Source organism: Saccopteryx bilineata, chromosome 9 (genome assembly GCF_036850765.1).
Source record: "Saccopteryx bilineata isolate mSacBil1 chromosome 9, mSacBil1_pri_phased_curated, whole genome shotgun sequence".
Classification (NCBI taxonomy): Eukaryota; Metazoa; Chordata; class Mammalia; order Chiroptera; family Emballonuridae; genus Saccopteryx; species Saccopteryx bilineata.
The window spans coordinates 73930412-73953070 of record NC_089498.1 but is presented as its reverse complement, the minus strand read 5'-3'; the positions used below and the strand labels follow the sequence as shown (position 1 = coordinate 73953070).

Sequence of the window (22659 nt, the reverse complement as noted above, 5' to 3'; positions counted from 1 at the left end):
ATTCCTGGACATTTCCCTGTCGTCCCTGAAAAGGGAGGCTCAGCCCAGCCCCTGCCACGGCTCAGTGCGTCAGAACCACAGGGAAGGGTGGGTAGAAGTGGGAGGGAGAACTTAAGGGGACGGTATCCCCCCACCTGGCCAAGATCATGGGAGTGGTCTTACATCGAAGTCGTAGCGGTCCACAGTCTCGTAGTCCAGGGGGATGGCCACCCGGATGCGAATGTCTGCTTTCCCTTGGACGGAGGTGGGGGAGATGATGAAGTGGTGGGAGTTGTTCCCCACCAGGTACACCTCGAACATGCTGTTGAGGCCCTGCATGAAGAATGGGGAGGAGACCAGTCAGAAGGCGTGCAGGAGGCCAAGGCCTGGAGTGAGCTGGAGGGGCAGAGCTGCTTGGTGCAGCAGGTGAAGCAGCAGCAGGGGAGGAGAAGGGCGGGCCTGGCCCCTGACCCCGGTGTCCCCGGCTTCCACTGAGTGATTCTGGCCCAGCTCCCGGCCCCTCCTGCCTGTGTCCAGGCCCGCTGGGACTCTCCTCCAGCTTTTTCCCTTCATCACCCATCGGATGCCCACAACGTCTGTTGCAAGTGGTTTGGTTCATTTTTCATCTCCTGCTCCTTTTATTCTGTCCCAGTGACCCCAAGTGGAGAGGGAGCACTTTCAGCCTCTCCTGTTCCCCTTGAGTCTCGGCAAGCAGCAGGGCCTCCAAGCCCTGGCCTGAGGGGCTCCCATTGATTGTACAGGCAACACTCCTCTGGCCCTGTCCGGCCGGGCAGGTTCCAGCTGTCCCTGGCATGCAATCCTTCTGTCAGATGGAGGGGATCAATTAAATGCCCGAAGGGGCACTAATAGTCCAAGTTGGTGGAGTGTGACAGCTTTGAGCAGGTGATACTAACGTCTCTCCCTCCCCTGGACTGGGCCCCTCTATCACAGGACCTGGAGGCCTGGGAGGGTGGGGTCAGGCTGGGCTGTGCTCAGGGGGGTGAAGCGATGCCCCTGCAGAGCCCCCTCCTCTCGGCCCCCAGCCTCCCCAGCCCCAGCCCTTTCCAGGCTCACTTACCAAGTTCTATCAGTGGGAGTCAGTCAGTCAAAGGATATGGAGACAGAGAGGAGCCGGAGATATATGGAGAAGAGGAAGGAACCAAAGAGAAAAGATGGTGAGATCCAGTGTGGGTGAGGGAGAGAGGCTAAGGAACACACCCTGCTCCAGAGGAACGGCCCTCTCTGTCTCTGCCGGGTGACAGCCTCTGGGGCCGAGGAGGGGCGTGTGCATGCTCACAGGGGCAGCCTCACGCCCAGTGGAGGGGCAGGGATGCAGAGGAAGAGGTGCAAGGCCACAAAGGAGGCGGCAGGACTGGGCTGTCTGCCTGAGCTCACAAAGTCCTCACCCAGAGGGAGTGGGAAGGGGAACGGGGCAGGCTGGGAGAGGAAGGACCATGTCCCTGTGTCCTCCTCCCAGGAACCCGGACAAAACCCTTGCAGGAAATGATCCCAAGCATGGTCATGGTTTAAGTTTCCTTATATAGGAAATGTTAAAGACATGATACACAGACATGGGAAATATCCACATAATTCAAAAAGGTAAAAGGCACACAACCACTTCCTTTTTCCATTGCCCCAGCCCCTTGAGAGCCTCCCCAGGCCTTCTCACCGTGCCCAGTACTCAGTCTCTTTCCTGGAAACCAAGCATAGGCGAGCATTGTGTCTGTATACCTCCCCTTTTGACACAAACAGAAGCACATGATACATGTCGCTCTATATTGAATTTTTTTTTTTTTTTTTACTTAAAGCTATGTCTTGGAGACTGTTCCGTAACAGTACAAATAAACAGTGATATTAACAATAATAACAACACAGCACGCATTTATTGGGCACCTACTCTTTGCCAGGCACTGTTCAGGATAACCCTCTGTAGCTACTGTGGGCTGTCGGGAGCCCTGGAGGCCACAGACCACGCCTCAGGCGGTGTAGACTCACAGGGGAGCAGGTACACAGTGGGTGCTCAGAAAGTGATGGGCGACAGCAGTTCTTCCTCGCCCATTACTCTGCATCCTCCTCCCATAGGCCATAGGGTGGAGAAGAAACAGGGCTGAGGCCTGGGAACCCACAGAGGAAATGAGGCTCAGGGAGGCTGGACAGGCCAACCAGGGCTGCACAGGTGGCTGGAGGCCCAGCGAGGGTCAGCTCCGGCTTGGGTGCCTTCAGGCCTCAGGAAGTGGTCAGGGCCTGAGGCGGGCGTCCCCCAAACGCAGCTCTGCTGCAGTATGAGCTAGCAGAGCCTCCTGACAGGGCACGGCTGAGCACTCAGGGCTGAAACAAAAGACCAGCGGGTGAGCCCAAGCAGGGGAGGCTGCCCTGGGAAGGAGAGCTTTAGGAGTGGAGGAAAGGAAAATGGATGCACAGAGAAGGGACGCCAGGTAGCTTTAAGCCCGTGCTAGTCCTTAGGGTAGATCAGAATCACCTGGCGGCTTTGTAAACTAGATTATTACCCTCCCCCAGGAATACGGAGTTAAAACCTGAGGAGGGGGCGGGGTGCACAGGCAGAGAGCAAGGGACGGAGGTGGGGCTGAGCTCAGTGTGGAGTCAGCTTCTGTACCTGGCCAGGCGGAGCCCTGGGTCTCCTGGCCCCTTCAGGCCAGCTGTCTGAGTCTCAACAGGAAAGGTCTGCTGCTTTCCCTCGACCTGCCGCCAGGGGCTGGAAGTTCACTCAGGCCAGACACTGCAGATGTTAGGGCCCCTCACCGGGCTGTACTGAGTCCCCAGAACCACCTTCTGGCTAAGTCCCCACATATGCTTAGCCTGCCCTTTCAGAACCTTTCCTAGGTCCAATTCCTGCTGAGAGTTGGCTTGTGATGGCCCCTCAGGATGTGTGGCTGGGATATTCACCCACCAGTTCCCTAAATTGGGCACAACCCCTAGTGACTGCAGCCCTGGTGGAGCTTCATGTAACAACCATCCCCGTTTATCAAGCACCAACCAGACGCTCACATATACCTTAACCAGAACCTTCACGACGACAATGGGACAGTATCATTTACAATATCAGGCCACCCTCTTTATGAGGAAGGAAACTGAGGCTAGAGAGCGTCACTTGTTAAAGCCATACAGCTGCCATCAAGAGTCTGACTCCCGCAGAGTCTAAGCTCTTTAATCACCCTCTGCTGCCTCACCAGTGTACCTCCCACTGCAAAACGCCGCTCCAAATGCGGGCAAGGAGAGTGCTGGTGGACACCTCCAGCTCTCTGAAAAGCGCCTCTCCCAAGGTCAGGGCGCAAGGGCGAGCTTATGGCTGGTGGAGGTTCAGCCCTGCTTGTCCCTGTTCCTGGAGGCCTCCTCCCGCCCTCCCTTGCTCACTGCCAGGCCTGGCTGAGGGCTGCTCGGTGGGGTGAGGAGGGAGGGAGGTGGAGAGAGGCAGGTGGCCCTCTTGGAACAGGAGAGGGGCAATTTTGTTGGGAAGGGAGATAAAGAGAAACATCAAAAGGAGTCCCGGGGTGTGTGGAGAGGAACCTGGTGGATTAAATTCTCCTCCAGCTGGGAGAGGCGATGAGAAGGCTGATAGCTGGCAGCTGCGGGTCCTGGAGCCAGGCAGCAGCACCGTCCTCCTTCACAGGCTGGGGGGCGGTGGCTGCCACGGCTGCAGCTGGCTTTATTTACTTACTGGGAGGGGAAAGGACCCTCCTCATCCCCGCGGGTCCCCACCCCATGCAGCCAGTCGAGCTTTGCTTCTGATGACTGAAGTCTCGCCCCCCCTGCCCCCCGCCCCCCGTGGAGGGCCGCACCACAGCCCCCATGTTATCAGCTGCTGCCAGAAGGACCCGGGCCCCTCTGCGCCCTAAACCCTGTCCCCACTGCTGTAAGGCCCTCACTGCCGGAAACTACGCCTTGTTTCTCTGCAGTGCCCATCACAGCGGCTCTGCGAGTTGCCCTGTTGTTTTTCAACTATTGATTGAGTTTATTGTGGGTGTCAGCTCATTGAATGCTCACACCGACTCTGAGATTTACACTAAGGACTGCCGCACTTGGGACGTCCCTCCTCTTAGAGATCTAGATTCAGGCTGGCCCCTACGAGTGGGCTTGCGTGGGATGTCCTGGCTTCTCTCAGATCCTGGCCTGACTTCTCTCCGGCTATGGCCGGAGTGTCCACCACCTGCGTGCTCTGGACACTGGCACTTCCCTCCACAGATGGCCGAGTGCCCTGAAGGGAGGAAGGCCTGCATCCCCCACCCCAGACTCCTTCCCTCCGCGTGAGATCTGCAGATGCCTCCTTCATCCTCGCTCTGCCTGGTTCTCCCCACCCCGAGGCACCAGTTAGCCATGTGGAAATGTTCAGTGCTCCTCACTTCCGTTCCAGGGGTTGCTGGTTTGGTGACTTAGTGGTGTAATGCAGTGGAGAGTCGAGTTCAGGGTGTGGGAATAGGCCCTGTCACTTCCTACTGTGTGACCTCACTTCTACTCCTGGAGCCTCACTTTCTTCCTCTGTGAAGTAGGGAGAATAAGGCATGGCCATAGGATGAAGAAGCAGGTCATCTCTGCCCCACCATACTTTGGTGGGTGACATCTGAGTTACGTTTTCTTACCTTAGACAGGAGACTCTCCAAATGCAGGAGCCTTGAGTGCCTTTTTCTTTGTACCCCAAATGCTAGAGGACCCTCACCCCAGCCTGTGACCTACAATGAGCCCTGGAGGGGACCTTTATTCCTTTTCACAGAAGAGACCAGGGAAATGCAAATGCACAGCAGACAAGGGAAGGACAGCTAGGACCAAGGTGGTCTTCACACTGGGGGGCTGGTGCTGTGTAATGAATCAAGACAGGTGGGCCGAGGCCCCGTGAGGCACCCACAGAGTGCTGTGGGCTGACGGGACACCCGTAGCCCAACCTGGGAACAGGGCTGGCCACCTGGAGCGTGGCTCCCAGGGTCAGTGCCACCCCCACAGAAGCCCTTCCCAGAACTCAGGACCTCCAGGGAAGAGCCCTGTGAGCAGTGATGTTGGGGACTAAAGCCCCGAGCCTCGGTGGTGGCTAAAGACATACAACCCTTGGAGTTGGGCCTGACTCCAAATTTGGGCACTGCCCTGTTCAGCTGGGTGATTTTGCCCAAAGAATTTTACCTCCTTGAGCCTCAATTTCCTCATCTGCAAAATAGGTAGAATAAAGGCTGCTTGATAGGGGCTATCATGGGTAAGCTGAAAAGTCTTGGTAAAGTGCCTGGCACAGAGTAAGTGCTCGAAAAAAGAGTTATTATTATTGTTCTAGAAGGGAGGGGTTGGGGACAGGCTGATTTATAGACCCTGGCCAGGAATGAGAGGGGCAGGCAGAGAAGAAACAAAGGCTTGGATGTGTGCAGGGGTGAGGGCCGTCCCCACCCTGGGTGGGGGGCCAGGTCTACCTCCCTCCTCCAGTGCTCTGTTGGTCTAATCCATGCTATTGAGCAGCAGAAAATCGAACCCTACTGAAGATTCTTTATCACTCCTCTGTCTATCCTTTCACTTAATTAACCCCAATCAGACATGCCCATATGAACCCTGGCAGGAGGCCGGCCTCTCCTCACCCCTTCACCCGAAAGCTTGCAGCTTCTCGCTCCAGACCTCTCACCTAGGGGGCATGCCACATTTCTCTGGTCCTGCCTTCCCAGGGCAGCTTTCCCATGCCCAGTCACCAGGCAGGCCCCTGGGAAGCTGGAGTCCAGGGGACAATAGGAAGGAGCCCTGTGGCGGTCACCGCTCCCTAACCCTGCTTCAACCCCCAGGGCCCTTCCAAGTTTCAGAGCCTAGGAGAACTGGTGCTGGCACTTCCCTGGCTATTCCTGGGTGAGGGACCACCTTCTGCTGAGGGACCATCTCCTTGTGTTCCTCTCTTCTCCTCTTGTTCTTAGGCACAGAATCCCAACTCCAACCCTGGCCGATTGGCTCAGTGGTAGAGCGTCGGCCTAGTGTGCAGGAGTCCTGGGTTCAATTCCGGGCCAGGGCACACAGGAGAAGCGCCCATCTGCTTCTCCACCCCTCCCCCTCTCCTTCCTCTCTGTCTCTCTCTTCCCCTCCCACAGCCAAGGCTCCATTGGAGCAAAAGATGGCCTGGGCACTGAGGATGGCTCCTTGGCCTCTGCCCCAGGTGCTAGAGTGGCTCTGGTCGCGACAGAGCGACGCCTCGGGTGGGCAGAGCGTAGCCCCCTGGTGGGCGTGCCGGGTGGATCCTGGTCGGGCGCATGTGGGAGTCTGTCTGACTGTCTCTCCCCGTTTCCAGCTTCAGAAAAATACAAAAAAAAAAAAAAAAAGGAATCCCAACTCCAGGACCCAGCAAAGCCCCTGTCACACAGTGGAAGCTCAGCCCTGCTCTTTCTCCGCACATCCCAGGCTTGTCTAGCCATGGGAGCCAGAGGTGGGGGTGGGCCACCACTCAGGCCTGCAGCAGGGTGCAGGAAACGAACCCCATTTCAGGCTCTTGCACACCTAAACCCCCTTCCCAAGTCCCTCTGTGGTTTGGGTCCTTGAGCAGCATGGGCCTAAGGTCTGGAACCTGTTTTCTTTGGATCTGTCATTCATCCCCATATGACAGGGCAACTCTCTGTTCTCTCTGGGCCTCAGTTTCCTGATCTACAAAGTGGGAAGTGTGAGCTGGGTGATTCTGTGGGGCCCCAGCACTGCCTGCTATGCTCTCCCAAACTGCTTTCCACACCTCCAGTTCAGGATCCCTCTCCCCTCTGCCTTCTCCTTTGCCTTCCTTTCCCTTTCCTTCTCATCTTTGTCTCTCCTTCTTCTTTCCCTCATTTCTCCTTTTCTTTCTTGCCTACTTCTATCCCTCTTCTCCTTGCTCTTTCCCCCTTTTTTTCATTTCTCCTTTTCCTCCTCTCTCCTTTACTCTTTGCCTCCATCTCTTTCCTCTCTCCTCCCCTGCCGCTCTCCGTCTGCTTCTCTGTTCCTTCCCCGGCCTCTCCGCCTGTCTGCCAGACTCCTTCCCGCCCCCAGGTTATCTGCTGGATTCCACACACGCCTGCACAGACGGGATCAATCCCAGGCTGCCTTGCCTTCAGCTTATCTCTGCTCCAAATGATTGATTTTCCCTCTTTAAGAGTAATTTGCTGGTGAATTTCATGTATTGCAAAAACCCTTGTGAAATCTAATTCAATCCGATTGGCATCTGGCACTTTGGGGAAAGAATACTAGGGAGCTGTCAGTTCCGTCACACGAATGTGTGTATAGAAGACGTGTCTATAGAAGGGGTGTGAGGTGAGCAGGTGCTCCTCACCTGTACATGTGCGCCTCCCTCCCCTCCTCTCCCACCCTCAGAAAGGATCTTGTCCATTGGCCGGTCAGCTGGTGCCAGCTCTTCTGGGAAATGGATTATAAGGTTCATTGAGTACTTGCATTAAGGTAAGTGAGAAACAGGTGCTTTCAAATTCTATTTTCCCAATTTGCAGCCCACCACCACAGTGCACTATGGGAATCTCACACTTCCAAAGCCCTGCTATACATGACCACCCGACTCTCTCCTTGCCTCTCCCCATTTCAAGGGCAGAGTCCCAAATCCAGGGCCCCAGCAAAGCCCGTGTCACATGGTGGTAGATTAGCCCTGTCATCTCTTCCATATTCCAGGCTTGTTTGCTTCAGTACTTCAGTTTCTCTACTCTGGCAGCGGGCCACCTCTCAGGCCAGAATCAGAGATGATGAGGCATCAAATGTCCCAGTTTTCCTGGGATTGAGCGAGTTCCCAGGACCTAGAACTTACAATGCTAAAACCTGGAGTCTCAGGCAAACCACGAGAGCTGGTCTCCAGCTCTACCAGCTGTGTCTGAGAGCCTGGCAGTGGTCAATGGGCACCACTGCCCAGACGGGAAGGTCATGCACTTGTGTGGTAAACAAGGGGTTCTCAGCATTTAGTTCCAAGCACACTGGGCCGTGTCCCATAGGTACTCCCCAAAGGCTGCGCTGACTGCAGGGCTCCAGTCCTCACACAGCTCCCACACAGATGCTGGTCCTCACCAGGGAGGACAGGTGCACAGCTGATGAGCGGCTCTTGTTCAGCATTGGTGGCCATTGCTCTAGGTGGGTCCCATTTGGGAGGGGGTCATAGGTGTCACCTGTGTCCACCGGATACAGCAAAGCTAACTGTATCCACTCCCAGAGTTGGAATTGGCAACTCTGACTCCATTTTTCTGCCTCAAGCAAATAGCCGTTTCTGATAGGAGTGGGTCTTTGGCTTGCCCTAGACCTCCAGAGCAATCAGCCCCGTGGGTACTTACGGAAACAAGTGGCTTTAGGGGGACTGGACAGGAAGGCTAAGCTCTCCTTAACAGTGCCTGTGGGCATGGTCAAGTGGCAAGCTTTATGTGGAAGGCCCTGGGTCACAGGGACCTTTCCGGGCCCACTGCTGTCATACGCCACCTGGATTGGTTATTCACACAAGGACAAAGGGGCAATGTAGGATTTATAAGGCTTGAGCTCTTAATTCTAGGACAACATGTCCCCCCTCCTGCAAGATCCCAAGGGAGTGAGGCCATACCCCCCCTCTTTCTTCCCTTCCTCCTGCATTTGCCCCTACTGGAAAGGCACCCCAAGTGGAAAGCTTAACAATTCCTTCCTCATGGACCCATTCTGTAACCCAAGCACCCATTGCAACACAAGTGGCCACTTTGCTAACCTCAAGGCCTGCCATTCTGATCAGCATATGCCAACTTGGACAGCACCCCCATACCTGACTTCAATGCCCTCCTTCACTCTACCATCAAATTCTGCACTGAAGTTTGGGCTGGGGTCAGGGCAAGGTGCTAAGGGTATGTGTTCTCAATGGTGCCAGGAGGAAGGTACAGAATGCAGGGGAGAGGGTGTGCATCCCAGTCTGTCCCAAGCTCAGCACTGTCCCCTCTCTTTGCGGCACTCTGTCTGGGAAGAAACATGTGACCTGAGAGACAGGGTCCCTGCAGAAAGAGGATGAGTCTCAATGGCTGACCAAGGGGGCATCCAACCCTCCATTTTCTGTCCAGGCCTCCGGGCCTCTGACAGAGGAGCAGGGAGGGCCAGGACGCAGAGCTGGGAGCTGGGCCTTGCATACAGCAGCTGCCCAGCTCTGTCTACTTACCATGCTAAAACTATTTCCCTGTTCCCGCAGAGAGAGAAATGTGTGACCAGGCAAAGAAATCTAACCGCCTTATGGAAATCAGGAGGGGACACCACCTGCTGCTAATTCCATTTGGTATTCCTCTGCCTCTCCCATAGCCAGCCCTCTCCCTGTGCCTCTGCCCGGCTGGCCGGAGGGGCTGAGAGCCTGGAGGGGCCCATAGCCAGCCCTCTCCCTGTGCCTCTGCACGGCCGGGAGGGGCTGAGAGCCCGGAGGGGCCCATAGCCAGCCCTCTCCCTGTGCCTCTGCACGGCCGGGAGGGGCTGAGAGCCCGGAGGGGCCCATAGCCAGCCCTCTCCCTGTGCCTCTGCACGGCCAGGAGGGGCTGGGAGCCCGGAGGGGCCCATAGCCAGCCCTCTCCCTGTGCCTCTGCCCGGCCAGAGGGGCTGAGAGCCTGGAGGGGCCCATAGCCAGCCCTCTCCCTGTGCCTCTGCCCGGCCGGAGGGGCTGAGAGCCTGGAGGGGCCCATAGCCAGCCCTCTCCCTGTGCCTCTGCCCGGCCGGAGGGGCTGGGAGCCTGGAAGGGCCCATAGCCAGCCCTCTCCCTGTGTGCCTCTGCCCGGCCGGAGGGGCTGGGAGCCTGGAGGGGCCCATAGCCAGCCCTCTCCCTGTGTGCCTCTGCCCGGCCGGAGGGGCTGGGAGCCTGGAGGGGCCCATAGCCAGCCCTCTCCCTGTGCCTCTGCACGGCCGGAGGGGCTGGGAGCCTGGAGGGGCCCATAGCCAGCCCTCTCCCTGTGTGCCTCTGCCCGGCCGGAGGGGCTGGGAGCCTGGAGGGGCCCATAGCCAGCCCTCTCCCTGTGCCTCTGCACGGCCGGAGGGGCTGGGAGCCTGGAGGGGCCCATAGCCAGCCCTCTCCCTGTGTGCCTCTGCCCGGCCGGAGGGGCTGGGAGCCAGGAGGGGCCCATAGCCAGCCCTCTCCCTGTGTGCCTCTGCACGGCCGGAGGGGCTGGGAGCCCGGAGGGGCCCATAGCCAGCCCTCTCCCTGTGCCTCTGCCCAGCCGGAAGGGCTGAGAGCCTGGAGGGGCCCATAGCCAGCCCTCTCCCTGTGTGCCTCTGCCCCGCCGGAGGGGCTGAAAGCCCGGAGGGGAAGGAGAGAAGGGAGCCCGCAGCTGGCACGCGTCCTGACCTCAGGTAAACTGTCTGCCCTCTCTGGGTTGCCTTTCAAATGAGGGGTTCCATTGCCTTCAGGAGGCCTGGAGGACAGAGCTCACGACTATTTAGAGGTCATGAACCTAAGAGTCCTGGGTAATTTCCTGGGGAGTCCTGGGAAAGTGGGTGATTTCATCTCCCTTCCCTTCCTTGCCCTCTGCCCAGAGTTGGGTCCCCTTCCCTGTGAACAAAGACACCATAAATGCCCTAAGAAGTGGGTCCTGGGCTGAGACAGGGTGCTGAGCTTGGGCAGATGGATGACCGTGCCTCGTGATGGCCTCACATGTCCCTCTGCCCCTGGGCACCTCAGAGTCTAATACAGGCACAGCCGTCCAGGCCTGCAAAACACCGCTCTTACTTGACACAGTTCACACCTCCCAAGGCCACACAATAACTACGGTTGAATGGACAAAGAAATAAATGCACGAATGAATGGGCATGTGTGTATCTGTGAATGTGTAGGGGTGAAAAAATCAGAGAGAAGACAGAGATAGGAGGAAATGCGGGAAGCAGGACAAGAAGATAATCAGATTCAAAGAGAAACTAACAGAGACAGAAAGAGGGGGAGAGAGAGGGAGAGAGGGAGAGAGAGCAAGGACAGTGCAGGACCCTCAGAGGAGAAACTAAAGTGAGGTAAAGATGGAACCAGCCGAGCCTGGCTACTGCCCAGCTGAGTGGCGGTAGACGGTGGCAGCTCCCTCTTCTCTTCCTCCGCTAGCCTGCCACTCCATCTCTGGGATTCCAGACTGCAGCCTCGTCCCAACCACTGCCTTTCCCCAGACCCCACATGCAGTCCCTGCCCATTCATTCTGTCTGCTATCATCCTCAGTCACTGTCTCCATTCTCCTGGTGTTTAGATTAATCAAACAAAAGCACTGAGGATATCACTCATGCCCAAGAACCATCAATGGCTCCCATTTGCCTGCTGAATTAGGTTCAAACTCATCATGGCATTCAAGGCCCCCCAGCCCCCCTCTCTGGCTTTCTAGTCGGGTGTGTTACATACTCCTGAAATTAGATGACAGTGACAGAAGGACGGTGCTGAGTCTCACAGTCCACCAGTGCTGCTATTTATGCTGGCACCTTTCACTGCTTTTTGGGGCGATGGGAGTTTGGGTTACTGAAAAGGACTTCAATAATTTATAATTGTTATAATTAACATGCAGTTAAATAGACATTTTGGGGTTTACAGTTCTATGAATTTTAATACATGGATAGATTCATTTTGCCCCCATCACAACCAGGATACAGAACAGTCCCATAACCCCAAGAATTCCTTGCTTTATCCCTCTATAATCACTCTTCTGCTACCCAACCCCTGTTCATATCAATTGGTCCTCATCACTATAGTTTTGCATTGTTGAGAATGTCATGGAATCACGCAGGATGCAGCCTGTGAGACTAGCTGCTTTCAGGATAATGCCTCTGAGATGCCCTGATCTCCACTTCACCTCAGTGGCCTGCTCACCTAGGCACAGTGCTGTCCCTCTGGGTACGGGACTGAGCTAGCACATATGCACTGACCGCAGAGCTGTGGGGGGTCTCTCTCAGGATGTGCTGGTGAGGGCTTTAAGGCAGATGAGAGAAGGTCAAGTGGATTAAAAAAAAAAAGCCTGGTAGGCCAGCTCTGTAAATGTTAAGGGATTTGAACATTCCCTAATGAGGGCAATTAAGAATTATTATGCTGAAAACAGAAAAGTAAACATAGATTCAAATACTAATTGCCCACTATTGCTGGGAGTGAGGGCAGGCTGCCTCCTCCCTCTTCTGAGTTCTCCCCTTCCACTGCTAAGAGTCGCAGTCCTCCCACTGCCTCAATCCCCCCCCCCCCCCGTGCTCCCTCTTGGTTTTCTTCTCCCTCACGTGGCTCCTTCTCAGTGTCTTTGTGGCTCATGCTCATCTCCCCTAACAGTGGGGAGCTCCTGGGCTGCTCTCTGCCCTACCCACACTCTCCTCATAGGTGAATCCCGCTAGACTAAGGCTTTAAATACAATCCAGATGCCGGCCTGGCCATGCTCACATTTCCATCTCTAGCCAGAGCCACAGAGTGGTGACCGGAGTCTCCTTGGCCCGTAGAGGCTCCTGTTAGATTTCCAGAATCTAAGAGAGCAAGTGAGGTCACATCAGTGGCTGGCGTTCGGCCATTATAAGGGTATCTACGTCACAGAAATCATCAAATGCTACACATGAGGAGCCCTTCCCCCACCCCAGAGTTGCCTGTTGGACACTTACTAGCACTTCTATTTGGATGTCTATCAAGCATATCCCCATAATATGCTGAAAGCTAACCTTTGAACTCCACCTTCCCCTCACCAAATCTATTGCTTCACTTGCTCAGAAGTAAGAACTCCATTTTTCTAACCGCTCAGGTCAAACACCCTGTGTGGTCATTCTCACTCCACCCCCTACCCCCGCCTCAGCCAACCCTCCTGACTCCCCCTTCAGAACAGGTCCCGGGACTGACCCCCTCGCTCCTCCGGAGCACCCCCAGTCACCGTCCTCCCTCCTAGTCGGGACCCTGCCCTGTCTTCTCTGTTCACCCTGGGCAGCCAGGCATTCTTTCTAAAAAATTTGTTAGAGATAAAATTCACTATTTTGACTATCTTAAAGCACACAATCAAGGGGATTTTAGTATATTCATGATATCATGTAACTACAACCTTTATCTGATCCTAAACGTTTTCACCACTCCCAAAGGAACCACACCCATGAGTAGTCACTCCTCACTCCCTTCCCCTGGTCCCTACCATCACTAATCTGATTTCTGTCTCTGTGGATTTGTCTCTTCTTTGGATTGTATTTCATATCAGTACAGTTATACACCATGTGGCTTTGGAGTTCGGCTCCTTTCACCAAGCATGATGTTTCCCAGGTTCACCGTGTGGTGGCATGCATCTACCAGAACCTCACTACGACAACGGCTGAATAATATTCCACTGTGTGGAGGTAAAACATCTTGTTTTATCCATTCATCATTTGATGGGCACCTGGGTTGTTTACACAGAGAATACTTATGAAACTTCAATCAGATCAAGTCACTTGCCCCTTGCTTACCATCCTGTCACTCCTGTGAACACCGAGTCCTGATAAAAACCCAGCCTGTTTGACTTCCTGTAGCCTATGTGCCTCCTCATTCTTCTTCTTCAACTGATGTACAGGCACACCGCTGCCTCTGAGCCACTGTACTTGCTGTTCCCTCTGCTTAGAATGCTCTTCCTCCAAATACCCACATCCCCACTTTACTGAGGTCTCTCTTCAAATGTCATCTTATCAGAGACGCTCCTCTGACCCCCTCCCACTTCCCAGTACTCCCTTAAGCCCCTTGTCCTGCTTTATTTTTTCCATGGCTCTCATCACCACCTGACAACAATATACACTTATTTCCTTATTTGTTTCTTTAGTCTTCCTCCATTGGAACTCCCCGAGGGCTGAACTTGAGTTGTGTTCACTTAGGAATAGTATGTACCTAGAATCATATCTAGAACACAGTAGTTTCTCAATAAATATTTATTGAACAAATGACCTAATGGATCAGTTCTGACCTCCCATTCAATGCAAGAGTCCCCCCTAGGGCATCTCTGCCTCTTCCCTGGCCCCGGCCTGAGAGCACCTACTGCCCTGTGTGCCTCACCCAGACACTAGAGCTTGAGTCCTGCTCTGTGACTGCCTGTAGGAGGTCCCCCTGAGCCTAGCTGTGCCCGTGTGAGGAGAGCAGCGCCACCTGCCTGCTGACACTAGACTCGGCACATGTCAGGACCAAAGAGCGGAAAACGTGCTCGGCTCTAGCTGACCCCCATGTAAACATGTGACGACCTTGATTTTGAAAATCCCTTCTTAAATAAAGTGGGTAACAGATGGAGAAACAGGCCTGGAGAGGTAGAAGGATTTCATGGACAGAGTGACAACACCCCCACGAAACCTCGCCTGACGCAGAGTGCCTCTCGCCCCCTCCCGCCCACACCCCTGCACTGACCTCCCCTCCTAGGGGACAGAGTCAGCAGGAGCCCAGGAGAGCAGGACTGGACGCTGCCTTTGGGGAGGAGGCTCTGTGCCCTTCTGGGTGGCCCGCCTTCACCACAGCTGCCCAGCAGGACTCTTCAGTCGCTGTGACTTGCTGATTAGGATGTTCCACAGCCCATGGTCACAGTGAAGGGGTAAGACCCTTAGGCACAACTCCCAGTTGAGCTGTGCTTAGCCTGACAAACCAGACACCATCTATGGCTGTCAGGGGGACTCTGAGAGGTGGTGAACGCAGCAGGCGGGGCAGTGTGGGAGGAAGAAGACATGTTCTAGGGTGGGATTGGGCTCGCCGGTGCCCGTGGTAAAGGGGCACCATAGTGGGCACGAACCAGCCAAGAGGTGGTGGAGAGAGGAAAAGGACAGAGAATGAAGTTTGTTCTGCTCTGCTCCCAGGGGGGGCCTCAGGAAGAACAGCCGCTGCTTTTAGGGAGTGTGATTCCGTGATAAAACAACCCCCACTATCTCCCGTCCATGCCAGTCCTGCTCCCTTGCGTGGGTGGTGGTGGGCACGGGGAAGGAGACCACCCCCCAATCCCAGCGGCTGGAGAGGCCTGAGCCAGAGGCACCGGGGCAGGGAGCCAGTGAGGAACAGGCGTCCCTGCCGCTTCACACCCAGCCAGACTAGGGGCCTGTAAACAGCATGCTAATTAGATTTACGAATGAGACTAAATTAAGAGGTGTCTGAATCATGCCAGGACACCCTCTGGTCCTCAGGGAGGTTGGAGCTTAGCACGATAAGAGGAATCACACCACAGGATGCAGCCACGCACAGAAAAATCCTCATAATCATCATCGTCATAATAAGAGAGCAGTGAAGGCAACTGGGGAGAAATTAATGGAAAAAGCAGGGCTGCCTGCTCCACCAGGCTTCCCTTCCAGAGTAGCTTTGCTTTGAAATGATAGATGTTTTCCTGGAGAGCCTAATCTTGCGGGAGAAACCCTAGAAATGTGAGCTGAAGCTGTGAGGCCACAGAGGTCTTGCAAACAGACCCCTGCCCACTGCCAGGGCAGAAGTGGGTGGCAACAAAGGTACCATAAATTCTAGGTACCAGCTATGCTGACATTGCTTTGGGTGCACACTTAACCCCTGTTATGCTACAGAACCACCAGAGAACCTTTTAGAAACAGGAGCAGCCAGGATGAGCACAGGGTGGGCCAGTGGGGGCAAGGCAATGCTGATCTCCATTTCTGCTCCTGCCTTGCCTTGTTTGCTTCCCGGGCCAGAGCCCTCACCCCTTACTTCCTCTCAGCTTTACTTCACTGGGTGAGAGGTACAGAAAGTTGAGGGCATTTCGGTCACTTCCCGTATGCCTCCTGGGTGATTCAGTGGAAGGTGGGTGATTTCCAGCCAGATCCCAGTTACCTCCCTAATGAAGGGGAAAGAGGGAGCTGGCTGGTTAGGTAATCATACGTCCAAAGAGAACGCAAGAACCGACATCTGCATCCATGGGTGCTGACAGCCAAGCCTCCCCTCTCTCCCCCACCTCTCTTCACTGCTTCTGAAGTTTGGGTTCTAGTTTGAATTTCTTTGGAAAAATAGGAAAGCAGAGTTCCATGCCCTGGGTCACATAGGCAGGCTGGAAGAGTGGAGGCAGCTGGAATTACCCCCAGGGTGGCAGGGATGTGCATTTCCTGTGTCTCTGCTGAGAGGTGATGCAAGGATGGCTCTATGGGGCCCAGTGGGACAGTGGCTGGGCGGGGCCAGAACCGGCAAAGGCCCTTCAGCAGAATGTGTGATGTGTAGTGAACAGCTTCCCTGCCCCCCCCCCCCTATCCCAACCCTGCCCAGCACGGAGGTGTGGCCCAGGACCCCACTCAGAGCTGTGCAGTGTCAGCCTTGGGGCAGAGGCCTGAGGAGGGAGCTGGGCTGGAGGGTGGCCATCAGTGGGCACAGAGATTAAACAGGGTTTCCATCTTTTTTGTACCATGGACCCCTCTGCCAGTATGGGAAAGCACGTGGGCCCCCTTCCCAGAATAACATTTTTAATTGTATAAAATAAAACATAAAGGACCACAAAGTCAACTAATTATTTTGAAATACAGTCATCAAAGTATTTTAAAGTATAGTAGAATTATATGTGCTTTTTAATGCATTAAACAATGATATTTGGCAGCAGGTCTAATATATGCTGTAATTTCGAAGTAGTGATGAATGTAAATGACATTCTGAGATCCCTGGGACACCTGTAATATGATGTGAAAATATCTGAAATTTCTCTTGGGGTCAAAGTCAAAGGTTCTAATACCACCGTTGGTTTGTTTCATTTTTCACAATTAAATGGAGTGCTCAGGTTCAGTGAGAGATTAGAACAAATAGAGATGCAGAGTTTTCTCTATCCAGCGTCATGGACCCCTTGGGGCTTCAGTGGACCCCCATCCTGGGTCAAGAGCCCCTGGGCCGAAGGGAGGCCTGGGAGGGGCCCTGGCCTTGCAGCCACACGGCCTTGAGGGCTCCATGAAGAGCGGAGTCAAAGAAGCCTCAGTCTGGGCAGACTGACTAACAGAAACAAATACGAAAATGAATTTAAATAGACACAAAGTTGCGGCTGGGCTCCCCGACAGGCCGGGAACACATGTGGAATGGAAGACGAGGGTGAGGGTAAGCCAGTCCCCAGACCAGCAGGGAACAAGAGCAGCTCCCTTCTCACCGTCCCACTCCTGCTTCCCACCCTGCGAATAAACCCAGCATCCTGGAAGACGCTTTTCTCCAGTCCTGTGCTTGCCTTTATTTATTTATTTGGTGACGTTTTCTCCTTGGGGAGGTGGGTAATTCTCTCTGTTTTTCCTTTGCCCCTCAAAACAAATGAACCGTGTTCTGCCTGAAATAGGAATTATCTCCTGACAGACCTGTCCCCGGTCACCTCTGTGGCGCAAGCACCCCCCCTTGCCTTCCCTCCCCCCTCTGCCTCCCACCAGCCGTACTCGAGATGCGAACCCACCCAACTGGCAGATCAAGTCTTTGAGGAGAATGGGAAGCATGGTCGCAAACAGGGAGCCCTACAATATATGCAGGAAGCACAGGATTGAGAGTTCAAGGCCAAGCTCTGAGACCCACTGTCTGTGTGACCTTGGGAAGCCCTTTAACTTCTCTGAGCCCCGACTTCCACTTCTCTGAAAAGGACACAATACTACATATACCTCTCAGGGCTGGGAATAATAAAAATAGTTAAAAGTTAAAGAGAGCTTTTTATAGGCCAGGCACTGTTCTACATACATGTACTAACGCCTTTAATCTTCCTAAGAGCTTCGTGAGGCAGTACCATTACTGCCTCCATCTCACAGATAAGAAAACTGAATCAAAGAAGATACATAAGTTCCCTAAGGTCACACAGATCGGAAGTGGCAGAAGCAGGATTTGAACCCAGGCAGTCTGGCTTCAAAGCCTCTGTTGTTGTTGTTTTTTTTTACAGAGACAGAGAGAGAGAGTCAGAGAGAGGGATAGACAGGGACAGACAGACAGGAACGGAGAGAGATGAGAAGCATCAATCATTAGTTTTTCATTGTGCGTTGCAACACCTTAGTTGTTCACTGATTGCTTTCTCATATGTGCCTTGACCACGGGCCTTCAGCAGACCGAGTAACCCCTTGCTGGAGCCAGCGACCTTGGGTTCAAGCTGGTGGGCTTCTTCTCAAACCAGATGAGCCCGCACTCAAGCTGGCGACCTCGGGGTCTCGAACCCGGGTCCTCTGCATCCCAGTCCGACACTCTATCCACTGCGCCACCGCCTGGTCAGGCCAAAGCCTCTGTTTTTCATCACTCTAGCTGCCTCTCTCCCCCTAACCTGTGGTACCAAATAAACAAGCACGTGGACAGACTGGGAGAGGTTGGTAGGGAAAGGGGCCCACAGCCGTGCCAGGCCCCTTGGCCCCTAGTGGGGAGCAGAGTCAGCTGGAGCAAGTTCAGGGAGGGGAGGACAAGCCATTGTCAGGCAGAGTGAAGAGGAAAGTGCAGGTGGCACCCACCCTTCTGCACCCAGGTCCTCTTGGACCAAAAGAGTGTTCGGATGTGGAGTCATAAGAATGACTGCTCCAACACATGGTTTTCCAGGGTGAACGCTGAGCACAGGGTGGGGATGGGACTTGCCTGGAATCACTCTGAGAGCGAGGAGCTGAACGGAGGTGGGACCTGGCTTCTGTGTTCTGTCTGCCACCTCCAAGGGCAGGCGGGGTAGGTCTGCAGCACATGCTGCAGTCAGAGTTCAAAATCTTGGGCCCATTTAACTTGGGAGAGCCTCTGTCGGAAAGACTCAAGGTGGCTACTCCATGTCCTCCTGGGAAGAGTTCTGAGGGCAGTTCCTATTGGACTTTTCGGGTTTCATGATAAGGGGTCTGGGGTTCTTGGCTTCTTGCAAACACCTTAAAAAGAAAATGGCTCAACTGCAAAAGAGCCTCAAGTTAGATGCTGGAAAGGACCGCATCTGTGTGGGGACTTGACCCCCTTTTCCTGCTCTCAACCCTGGCCCTGCACAGTCCATTTCTAACACAGCAATCAGATGGCTTCTTAAGAAAGATGACTCAGAACATATTAACTCCCTTGCTCTCCCTGAGCTCAGAGTAACAGAAAAACCCCTTCCTGTGGCTGGCAAAGCCTGGTCTGGTGTCTGCTGCTGACTGCAGCCTCACCTCTACTGCTCCCTGAAGCTCCCCCCAGCCAGCCCCATGAGCCTCTTTTCTGCTCACTGCAAATGCCAGCAGTTTCCAGGGACCTCTGCCCTTGTAGGGGAGCACCTGCTATGAGAATGTTCTCCCTCTGCAGCTCTTCACGGCTGCCTCTCCACACCCTATACCCCTGCTCAATGGTACCTTCTTGGAAGGCATTCTTGTACCACTGAGTCAGAGACAGCCCCCTACCCTAACCTCTCACTCACCCTGTTTATTGACTTCTTGACATTCATTTCCAGCGGCAATGCTGCTGCTGCCCACTCCTCTGCTTCCCCACTGAAATGACGCAGAGCGCCTGGAGGTCAGGGAGCACACTTCAGTACTGCCTCCCAGTGTCTGGCACAGAGAGGTGCACAATAATGTCTGTAGAGGGAATGCATAACCCCAACCCCTGCCCCAACCTGTGCAAATTTCAACACAGTCTTTCAGAAAGGTGCCAGGGAAGTGGGGCGGGGGAGGCAAGACAATGAAATCTGAAGGCCATCCTGAAACTATTCCGATTTCCAGAAGCAGTCGGAACCAGGCGGTAGAGGGGGAATATTGGCACCCCACTCCTCACTCTAACCCTATTCCTTTGCAAAAAACGTCTCAAAGACAACAGCAAATGTATCCTGAGAAGCTGTGGGTCAGAAATGAAGCAGAGGTAAAGAGGATCAAATGCCCCCAACCCCTGAGAAGGAGGACTCGATGTGCACAAAGGTGTTTGTTCTGATTGGCAGGCAGGTGAGAGGACTGTCAGTGTGTAGCTATCAGGATTGGGAGGAATCGTGCATAATGCAAAAGCAGTATTTAAAAACAGGCCTGTCCCTGGAATTTGTGAAGCAGCCAGAGGCATGAATGGTCTCCCACATTCCCTGCCTCCTTCCCCCCATTCCTTCAGAGGCAGGATGCAGAGCACAGATAATCCACTCGCTTCTAAGTAGAAGAGGGTTTGGGGAACAAATGCACAGAAAATTCCAACCCTTGCAACAGCTGTAGGGGGCCTGGGGAAGGCCACAGGCAGGATCAGGAGAGGGAAGTTAACTAAGTGGAGAAAACACAGAGAACGAGTTGCAGGCAGGGATGGGTAAGGATATGGAACAAGTGCGCTGTCTGCCTCCCCTGGCTCCCAGACCTCCAAGGAAGTGACAAGAGACCGCCAGCAGCCAGGCACGGGATGGGGGCGGGGTGGAGATGGAGCTGCCACATACTTTAATTTGAAACTCAGAGATGAGCTCCCACACCAAAGCTGACTCCTGGGGCCTTCGCCTTGAGATGTTTCTTTGTGATTTGCATTACAACCATCTATTTGCATCTCAACTGTCACACAGTACAAATGGGTTGTTGTTGGTTTCAGCCCACCCCATCCCTTCCTTCTCTGGCTTCCGTGAGTTTTGTATAGCTAGGAAAATGAGAAGAAATTACTCCCAGAAACTTGACAGTGAGGACGGAGTCCTTGGGAGATAGGGAGGGCCTCTCTCAAGCACCTTTGTTGTCTTGGATGATCTGGCGGAGGCTGAGATTCATCAAGAAACTGAGTAGCAGCTTAGATCTGGAGAGGATGGGAGACATCATCTAGTCTTTGTGAATTAGATTAGCATCCTAATTAGGAATGATGGCTACAAAGTGCTGACTGAGAGGTTAAACTGCTTCCTCCTTCCCTTTCTGTTTTCCATCAGCACCCCGTACTGCCCCACAGTGGATTTTTGGGGTCACCTTTGTATGCAAACTTGGCGGGAATTGGGCTTCAACCCAAGAGGGCTGACTGACAATCAGTTTGGAAGACTGTACCCTTTAATCATGCTTTAACTCTACCAATACATATTTCTGTAGTGCCTCCCAACTGCCAGGCAGGGTATGCGGTACTGGGCTACACTGGTGAGCAAAAGAAGACCTGCCCTGCTTGGGCTCATTCAGTCTAATCATGAGACAGATATTAGTAGGTCATCATGCTAGTAATGCAAACTCACAGTCATGGTGAGTGCAAGGGAGAATCTCCCGGTTCTGCAGAAGCAGCGACACAGGGAGTTCGCTTCTCCTCATGCTCCCTTTCTTCCTCCGAGTTTGCTCAATGAAGACATTTTTCTACCACACTTAGCAAATCCAGACAGTCACCTTCACAAATCCCAACAGACATATTCTCCCATCAAAAAGGAAACAGGAAGATATGACAATTAAAAAAAAAATCTTGCCTGACCGGTGGTGATGCAGTGTATAGAACATCAACCTGAGACACTGAGGTCCCAGGTGTGAAACCCTGAGGTCACCTCCTTGAATGCGGGTGTTGGGTAAATAAGTGTAAAATTTGTGTTATTTGATTTTGCTCACTTTTATTATTAAAAATGGCCACTGCCCACGTGAATGGTGCTGCCAGGTGAAACTGCTAATTACCTTCCTGCTTGGGAAGGGGCTTTGTTATGCTAATGTGTGCTGGAGGAGGGGTTTTAACACCAAAAAATTTTAAGAGGAGAGGAAGAAGGAAGAAGAAGGAGGCCATGTTTTTGCGGAGTGAGAGCAAGGAAGAAATGTGCTGAGGAGAAGCAGCCAAGATGGCCGGGTGCTGAAGGAGAAGCCAGTTTGTGCAGAGAGGGCAGAAGGTGTGCAGATGGGGAACCAGAGGTGACTGAGCTGGTGGGGGGCCTTTGATTCTAGGAAAAACTGGAAAAGATTCTCCTGGTTGTGGAACCAGAGAATGTGTGAGTGGGTTTTGGTGCCTTGTGTGTGTTTTACTTGCTGGCTGGTTGTGAGGCTAGAATAAAGGAGTGGCCCATCAGTTTTTGGCTCCGCATTTTCATTACCTTCTGTCCGAATCTAATGGGAACCTGAACCTGCACTTGCCTGGCACCGGTTGTGAGGGTCGCGACTACTGGCCATACAGCGGGATTGCCGGCTTGAGCATGGGATCGTCGACATGACCCCTTTCTGTTGCTGACTCGAGTCCAAGGTCGCTGGCTAGAGCACGGGGTCATTGGTTTGGCTGGAGCCCCCATTCAAGGTACATGTGAGGAGCAATCACTGAACAACTAAAGTGACGCAACTACAAGTTGATGCTTCTCATCTCTCTCCTTTCCTAAAGTGACGCAACTACAAGTTGATGCTTCTCATCTCTCTCCTTTCCTGTCTCTCTTTCTCTTGCTAAAAGAAAGAAAAGAAAAATCTCTTTTACAAAAGTTGCCTGATGTCTCTTGAGTCTTCCGTATTTCCCCAGATACTGGACACTCGGGCAGTGCTCCAGTGCCAGGGGCTCTGTCTCTTCTGTTCCTGATGGCAACGTGGCTGGAGACCAGCCCGAGAACCTGGGCCTGACCCTCAGCACCCACGACTGGGCCTTGGGAGCAGTTACACGTTCAAACCCGATTTCTTCTTGAATTTTGGAGAGTGGAGAAAACAAAGGAAATTTAAAAAGAGCAGGGCACTTTAGAAAGCAACGTATTCTTCCCTCTTACTTAGAAAGCAGCCCAGGACCACATCTGGGTGGTTTGAGTGCAGCTCTATTGGGAGCTGGAGGTTGAGCCAAACAGCCTTAGGGTGGGGCAGCCTGGCCTTGGGGCTGTCACTCCTCAGGGGTCGTTCCCTCCTGCCCCTCACTGTGCCCTAGAGTAGTGGGGCCCTGGGGGAGGAGGCTAGTCCTCTCCTGTCAGAGACAGTGGCCAACTCCCTGGGGAAAACAGCAGAAGGGTCCCTGGCAGTGCTGCACGGATAGCGTATCTACAGCAGGCATGCTGATGCCAGCGCCTGGGT

The 22659-nt window shown here is 53.8% G+C and overlaps 1 protein-coding gene across 2 annotated transcripts in view; it reads right to left on the bottom strand.

Moving 5' to 3' along the window:
- The window catches only part of LOC136312775 (cadherin-23-like), a 355498-nt gene that overhangs the window by 88847 nt on the left and 243992 nt on the right, over window positions 1-22659 (bottom strand). For both annotated transcript variants that reach the window (XM_066242625.1, XM_066242624.1), the window contains exon 12: window positions 163-312. In XM_066242625.1, the coding sequence (XP_066098722.1) occupies window positions 163-312 (150 nt within the window). The remainder of the gene's footprint in view (window positions 1-162; window positions 313-22659) is intronic.